Genomic DNA, 8467 nt, shown 5'->3' with positions numbered 1-8467 from the left:
TCCCTCTCCCTCCCCCCACCCCCCGCTCTCAAGCATGTGTGCACTCTCTCTCAAATAAATAAATCTTAAATAAATAAATAAATAAATAAATTTGGGCAGACTGAATCTGTCAACACACAGAATTGTGTGGAAAAAGGAAAGATAAATAAAATTCCTGGACGTAAAAGGCCTTATAATACTTGCTAACCAGACCCAAGGTTTTGATTTTTAGACTTATTTGAAAGATACTCCCCACTATAAGAAATCAGTTTTTTTAGATGGTGGTATTGTGGTTATTTTTTTTTAAAGGAGTTCTTTTAGAGATACATTTTGAAATATTTATCATGAAATACATCCATGATCTTCAAAATAAGGGTGGGGGGATAGAGAAGAGGCTTAAATAAAACAAAATTGGTGTAAGAAGCTGGGTCATAGGCATGTGGGAGTCCCTTTTATTATTCTATTTACTCAAGCTGTGTTTCTTTTTTAAAGATTTGTTTATTTGAGAGAGAGAAAGCAAGAGCATAAGCAGGAGGGGCAGAGGGAGAGCAAGAGAGAATTCCAAGCCTGACTCAGGGCTCAGTCTCCCCTGAGATCACAACCTGAGCCAAAACCAAGAGTCGGATGCTTAACTGACTGCACCACCCAGATGCCCCTCTATTTACTCATGTTTTGAAGGCATTCAAGAGGCAGCCAACATTATTATTATTTTTTATGTAATCTCTATGTGGGGCTTCAACTCACGACCCCGAGACCAAGAGTCACATGTGCCACCAACTGAGCCAGCCAGGCGCCCCTCAGATGCTGTTATTTTATCTTTCTTAAAGTTCTGGATTTTATTGATTTTGACACCATTATTCAATCTTAGCTTTTTCTGAGATGGCAATTACCATACATGAATATTTCCCAAGTCTAAAGAATAAAAAGGTTCATTCTATAGACAACTATTTCATGAAAGGTTGGCTTTCTTTTGTAATGATTAAAATACTGGGATTATTTAACCATGTGAGACTTGAGAAAAATATGTAATTTAAACATACCCCCTAAATTTGGCCTGATTGTTATTCTACCTAATGTGTAATTTCTACACACTATAAATTCAACATTTCAAAAGGTAAAACTGTTAAAACTACTAAGCTATTATTTAATACAAAAGCACATTAATGGAGCAGCTGGCTGGCTCAGTCAGAAGAGCATGTAACTCCTGATCTCAGGGTCGTGAGTTCAAGCCCCATGTTGGGTGTAGAGATTAATAAAAAAAATAATAAACTTAAAAAATATATATTAAAATAAATGAATAAAAGTACATCAACTTACCACATTGTCAGCCCAATCTGCTAGTACTGTTGAGATATAGTTCACGGCATTGAGAATCGCACAGTATCGAAAGCCAAGGGAAGCTCTAGTCTCTTCTTTCATCACCTGAGTTAATCGTATCCTAAAATCATCTACTAAGTCCTTCTGTAACTCCAGGAACTGTAGCTTTCTGGAAGCTGCAGGAAGATTTTTATATCTGTCTGTGGAGAAAGTTAATAAGACATATGAAGGTTTGTGTTCTGTCCATGACACACTTAGAGCTTTTCCCTGCTGACATTGTTTGGTGCCTTTGTCAAAAAATCTATCAGCCGTTCAAGTACGGACCTATTTCTACATTTTATAAGGGTGTGGGTTTCACAGTATAGGTACTTGTCAAAACTCACTGAACTATATACTTCAAATTTGTGTTTTTCACTGTGTATAAATTACATCTCAAATTTTTTAAGGCATGAGGAACTTGTAGGTGCGTGATTTGTGATGGTTCAACTTAAGACTTTTCAAGTTTACGATGGTGCAAAAGCCATATGCATTCATAGAAACGACTTCAAATTTGTTATTTGGATCTTTTCACAGGCTAGCAACATGGGGTACAACCCTCTCATGACCCTGGGCAGTGGGAGCAAGCCACAGCTCTGTCAGCCACGGGATGGTGAGGGCAAACAACCGATGCACTTGCAGCCATTACAGAATGGCTGTACCCACACAGCCATTCTGTTCTTCGTGGTCCGTACGGCATTCAATAAATTACATGAGATAGTCAATACTTGATAATAAGTAGGCTTTATGTTGGGTGATTCTGCCCAACTAACGGCTAATGTAAGTGTTGTGAGCATGTGCAAGGCAGGCTGGGTAAGCTGTGATATTCAGTAGGTTAGGTGTATTCAATGCATTTTTTATGACTTGAAATATTTTCAACTTAGGATAGGTTTATCACCCACTGTGAGTCTAACATCTGTATATACAAAAATCATCCCATTTCTTCAACAACAAAAAAATGACTTATTTTTTAATGGGAGGAAGGGGTGCCCAGGTGGTTCAGTTGGGTAAGTGTCTGCCTTCGACTTGGGTCATGATCATGTGTTGGGTTCCCTACTCAGAGGGGAGACTGCTTCTCTCTCTCCCTCTGTTCCTCCACACCAACCCCCACCCCCACCGCTTGTGCTCTCTCTCTTTTAAAAATCTTTAAAAATATTTATATAAATAATAAATAAATAAAATAAAATGAAGGAAGAACTACAATAGGTTAGAAGATATATACTTAAGAATTTAGGTGAGGGGCCCCTGTTGGCTCAGCTGGTTGAGCGTCCAACTCTTGGTTTCAGCTCAGGTTGTGATCTCAGGGTCGTGAGATCGAGCCCCCATCAGGCTCCATGCTCAGGGCAGAGTCTGCTTGAGATTCTCTCCCTATCCTTCTGCCCCTCCCTCTCAAGCACTCTCTCTCTCTCAAATAAATAAATAGATAAATAAAATAGTAAAAAAAAAAAAAAAGAATTTACAGGTGAAATGATGTCTGAAATGTTCTTTAAAATACTCCAAGAAAAGAAAAGTTGGGGAGAAAAAAATATAAACTTTTTTACTTTAACTTTTAAACTTTAATAACAGATACCTGAGGGTTCATTATATTAATATTACTTTTGTGTGCATTTGAAAATTTCCCTAATAAAAAGTTTTTTAAAAAACAGGAGTTTTGGGGCACCTGGGTGGCTCAGTTGGTTAAGCATCTGCCTTTGGCTCAGGTCATGATGCCAGGGGCCTAGAATCGAGCCCCACATCGGGCTTCCTGCTCAGCGGGGAGACTGATTCTCCCTCTTCCTCTGCCTGCCGCTCCCCCTGCTTGTGCTCTCTGTCTCTCTGTCAAATAAGTAAATAAAATCTTAAAAAAAAAAAAAAAGACTTTTTAAAAGATTTTCTTGTGTGTTTTAGTGTTTTTCACATTCTTCTTAAGAATTAAGAATATGGAATTTTTACTGGCTAGGCTCAAATGATATTTCTTCAGGTGACTACACAGGCCCAAGAAATGGACAACACCATGGTGGTATTGAGGGCTGACGCACCTGGAGCACCAGCAAGTCTCCAGCAGGACAATGCAGATGAGTACCAGCCAAACAGGGCTAGAGGCTGCTAGACCCTCCTCCGGCCAGAACATTCTTGCACTGTAACAAGAGGTCCTATTACTATTCTAATCTGTAAAGTAACTTTATTATTGTATTGTTCTGCAATCTTTTCTTTTTTTTAAAGATTTTATTCATTTATTTGAGAGAGAGCACTAGAGAGAGAGAACAAGCACGAGTGGGGGGCAAAGGGAGAAGGAGAAGCAGGCTCCCCATAAAGCAGGAAACCTGATGCAGGACTCGATCCCAGGACCCTGGGATCAGGACCTGAGTGGAAGGCAGACGCCCAGCTGACTGAGCCACCCAGGCGTCCCTTCTGCAATCTTTTCTATATCAAAGAGAAAAAAACAATATTTAAAATTCAGGTCAATCTACTGAAGACACTTAAGCTGAATGGCAAGAGAATTCAGGTAATAAAATTAAATTCTCATTTAATTATTTTTAGGTAACCATTCAGGAATTTCCCCCTCATATATACCAGTGTTTAAGATCTTAAATTATTAAAAGTCTGAAAGCAAGAATATTGTGCTAGAGTTCTACCAAAATAGAAATTGTATTTGAAGACATTATAATAACCACTATATAATATTAATTTTGTTGAACTCCTTGAAAAAGTATCATATGAAGAGTCGGTACTTTTAAAACAAAGTTCTATCTTAAAAGACTTCTACTTACCAGTTATCACCAGTAGTAGTGTCATAAAAGTCTCTGCACAATCTGGAACTTTCATCTCATCCACATCAGTGATATCCTTATATTGGGATATCCAGGCAGCTTCTGATGAAAGCATTGAGTCCATTTTTTGAAGAGCAACTGAAATGCAGAAAAAAGGAATATGTCAGTTAAGTAGTTACAGTCATTCTAATTCTCAGCACAATTTTTTAGGAACGACTTTTCTGTAAAAAATAAACAAACCCACAACCTCCTGGTTGCACTGTATTTAACACGCTCTGGTTTAGGGTGAAACAAGATACTTGACTTCTCCCCGCCCCCCTGCCCCAAAGCTTCCAAGTATTTAAACTGATTAGACAAGCCACATCCAACAGCTTCTACCAAGAGCCGAAGTACTGCGGTACAACGTGCAGGACAGCTGACCGCATACGCTACTGCCTTGACTGCCGCACTCTGGAAACAGGCACAGCGTCGGTGTCGATTCAAGAAAAACAAGTTTGATGGGAAGAAAATAAGGCACCTTAGTAAACCCTCACCAAGAAAAATTCAGATGACTCTAGTTTTCTACCCAGAGTGGGTGAAGAAAAACACCAAAAATTAATATCCACAAAAGGAGACAATTCTCCCCCCCAATGGCTATGAACACTTACATTTTCTCTCCACGGTCAACCATCTCTGAAAACAGGTTTCCTCTGATAGAATGTGCATACAATTGGCAAAAGTCCCAGGATAGCCGTAGACACTGTGCAGCTCCCTTTCAAACAAAAGCACCTCATCCACCAGGTGACAGAAGAGCGTGTCATCGTAGAGCGAACACGGAATGTCGGCAGCTAACTTCTCAAGCACGAGCATCATAAGGCCCCGGGAAAATTCGAGCTGAAAGAAGTACGTAAGCAGAAGGTAATGCAGATGACGGGTTATTTGTGGACACATCCAGCTCTAAAGCTGGAACGCTTAGGACCGAGTCTCTTACCCTAGCATTTACCGAAGGGCCCGCTTTGTCTAATATCGGCTGAATCTTCTCATCCAGAAACTGAGAGTGATTCCCGATCCACATAAGTACCTGAGCCAGGTACCATTCAGGCTAAGGAAAGAAGTAGAACAGTTTGAATTCTTAAGTCATTCCAACTAGAAAGTTACAAGTAAAGGGCTCTACTTAATTGTATATACATAGCGCTTACAAAAATTAGTTGAAAATTCCTATGTGTAAGAATGCAATTTCTACTCTGAACTTTAAGGTCATGCAGGGCTTAATAATCATATGTTTCCCAATGTATTCCCAACAAATTCCCAAACGTGGCATAAGTCAATAAACTCATAAACTTACAATACCATATATATATATATATTGAAAATGTAGCACTTTGGGGGTGTCTGGGTGGCTGAGTCAGTTACACATCTGCCTTTGGCTCAGGTCATGATCCCAGGGTCCTAGGATCCAGCCCCGCATCAGGCTCCCTGCTTAGTGGGGAGTTTGCCCCTCATTCTCAAATAAATAAATAAATAATCTTTTAAAAATAAAATAATAAAATGTAGCTCTTTGGAAATACGTAAAATGATGAGCATTACAGAGATCTGATGGCCTTTAAATTTTTTTTTTTGCCATAACATTCCAAAATAACTTTTAAACTTGATTTTCTTCTGCTGTCTTTTGAAAATGTAAATTAAGAAAAAAACAAAAAAAAAACCCACATACCTTAAAACAGGTATAATCATAGAAAAGTAAATGTAAGTAGCAGCTTTTAATATTGTCCCTAGAGCTGATTCTACAGACCTTCCAAGTTTTGTCGGGCAAGTATTCAAAAACATTTACTGAGTGGTAAATCCCTGCTGTGTGCTAGATGCTGGACATACAAACACGAATAATGGGCATGTGTCATCTCAGGGACTGTATTGTTTAGGCTTGATGACAGAGTGGAACCAGACTTTAGAAAGGAGTCAACGTAACTCACACTTTTCTCACCTTTCTTACTGCTTCTCTGCAGTGCTAGGTTTATTGCTTTGTCTCACTTTCTACTTACTAATTGGTTCTACTCTTCTTTCCACCAACACCCCATCCAAAAAAGGAGGAGCCCCATACATACGAAAGAATAAGCTGAATTTAAGAACCAGAAAAAAAACACTGTGGCATTTGTGGGGCACTGTTTACACCTGGCCCCACATACTTCACTGTGCAATTGCTCCTTCGGGTTCATAAATAGAAAGAGAAGCAGAAGTCAAGATAGTCGAGTATTAGCTGTTGAATAGATTGTTGATGCTAAAATGACTTGTGGCTATACGGGCATGGCAGGCTAACGTGCGAGCGGATTCCGACAACTTCTCAACACAAGTCCGGAAACAGATCTATTGAGGGCAGTGACAAAACAGGAATTTAGCTCTTTAGAGAAAAAACAGAACTGCGAATGGAATCAGATTTTAACTTAAACCAGGGAAAGTACAGAACACTTCACATTTGCTATTAATAAAAACCAAGGACACGAGTTGAGAAAGCACACCTTGCTTATAACATTCGTCTGTCGGTTCCCTCTGAAGTGATATCTGAACCTCTTCTGAAGGGGCGTCAGCATAATCTGGATGGGCAGAACGACAGATGGGGATGCAGGAAGACAGTATTTTTCTGGAAGTTGCTTTGGCTCAGTAAGTAATTCATCTCTGACATAGTTGAGTCAAGGGAAAAAAAAGTGTATGTGTGTATATACATATATATACATGATACATTTTTCCAACAAATATACTCAGTCAAATTGTAATACAGATAATTTTACATTACATATGATTTCCATAAAAAGTGCACAAAAAATGTTATTAGAATTAATCTATCTTTCCTAAAATAAAAAATAGTAGTAAGGAAGGAGACACATTCAAGTAATCACTTTATCAAATTAACATGAAGTTACTGAGGTCTCCTCCCAATTGCCATTTTTTCTCTCAAGAGAGCTACGTGTGAGGTAAACTTGGGTCAGTCATATTTCAAACTGACCCTCCCCCGCCCCACATGCAATTCACTCTGAAGGAGAATAATCCACCCCGCCATGGGTATATATAGATCAAGTCCAAGCCCAGTACTCCCGTTTGGCTTCTTGGCCACTTTCAAACAGTTTCACTCTCTAGCCACGAATCCACTCTAGAAAAAAAGCAATTTTAGTAAGTTTTAACTCCAACAAAGATACGAGGTTTGTAGTTTCAGAAGCTGACAAAACAGTGTCTCCAGGTTAGTGTATATCTCAGGGGCACTGGCTGGTCGACTCAGGGCAGCAGTTTGAGCCTGGGGGGGTGTGATGAACGGCCAATGAAGTTGGGCCAAAATTTCCTCAAAATCACTGTAACAGAAAAGTAACACACGTATTTCAGTTAAAATACAATGATCACCAGGGGCGCCTGGGTGGCACAGCGGTTAAGCGTCTGCCTTAGGCTCAGGGCGTGATCCCGGCGTTATGGGATCGAGCCCCACATCAGGCTCCTCCGCTATGAGCCTGCTTCTTCCTCTCCCACTCCCCCTGCTTGTGTTCCCTCTCTCGCTGGCTGTCTCTCTCTCTGTCAAGTAAATAAATAAAATCTTTGAAAAAAAAAATACGATCACCAAATATCTATCTGAAAGCAATTACCATGAAATATGGGTGAATTCCTTACCTTGTAAGTTTGTCCTTGAGGATCTTATGCCAGAATTTAACAGTGGCTCTCATGAAAGCAAGAAGATGAGTACAAGATGATTCCTGAAGCTTGATATCAAGTTCTGCCATATACACGAGAGTAGAGGCTGCCTCTGGGACGTTATTGGTCATCAGATATTGCTGAATGTTATCGCTGCGAAATGAGGCAAAGCAAACTTCAAAGACAGTTTGTTCAAAATAATTCCAAATGCAGAAAAACTACTTCTCCCTCCTATTGTACATGAAGTTACATACAAGGAAAAAGGAAGCACCAGCTAGAAGTGGCTTTTTTACCAATGTGGCCAAAGCTAAAATTTTTCTAAGAAATCCAGAAATAAAGATTTCCATGTAAAACCAATTAATCAAATTCTTTGAAACCAGCCAAATAGATCCCATGAGCTACCATTTTGCTTATTTGACTTTATAAAGCAAACACTTTATTTAAAAATTAGATGTTGCATGTCAGCTATACTTCAATAAAAAATAAAAATAAAAAAATTAAAATGAGATGTTTCTTTTGATAAAAACATATATTCCAGGGGCGCCTGGGTGGCTCAGTCAGTTAAGCGTCCAACTCTTGATTTTACCTCAGGTCATGATCTCAGGGTCGTGAGATCGAGCACCCCCCCCCCCACTTCAGACTCTGTACAGGGGCGTGGAGCCTGCTTAAGAGTCTCTCCCTCTGCCCCTCCCCGGCTTGCACTCTCTCTCAAAAAAAAAAAAAAAAAAAAAAAAAAC

General features: G+C 39.5%; 1 protein-coding gene across 2 annotated transcripts in view; it reads right to left on the bottom strand.

Annotated features, from left to right (window-relative positions):
* RINT1 (RAD50 interactor 1) overlaps positions 1 to 8467 on the bottom strand; it is a 29862-nt gene that overhangs the window by 9666 nt on the left and 11729 nt on the right. For both annotated transcript variants that reach the window (XM_008703560.2, XM_008703561.2), the window contains exons 5-11: positions 7710 to 7883; positions 7250 to 7399; positions 6575 to 6731; positions 5053 to 5163; positions 4730 to 4955; positions 4083 to 4220; positions 1297 to 1496 (exon numbers count right to left, since the gene is read on the bottom strand). In XM_008703560.2, the coding sequence (XP_008701782.1) occupies positions 1297 to 1496; positions 4083 to 4220; positions 4730 to 4955; positions 5053 to 5163; positions 6575 to 6731; positions 7250 to 7399; positions 7710 to 7883 (1156 nt within the window). The remainder of the gene's footprint in view (positions 1 to 1296; positions 1497 to 4082; positions 4221 to 4729; positions 4956 to 5052; positions 5164 to 6574; positions 6732 to 7249; positions 7400 to 7709; positions 7884 to 8467) is intronic.

The sequence above is a fragment of the Ursus maritimus genome, unplaced genomic scaffold (genome assembly GCF_017311325.1).
Source record: "Ursus maritimus isolate PB19 unplaced genomic scaffold, ASM1731132v1 scaffold_3, whole genome shotgun sequence".
Lineage (NCBI taxonomy): Eukaryota > Metazoa > Chordata > Mammalia > Carnivora > Ursidae > Ursus > Ursus maritimus.
The sequence above is the reverse complement of the archived record's forward strand: the minus strand, read 5'-3'. Positions and strand labels throughout refer to the sequence as shown.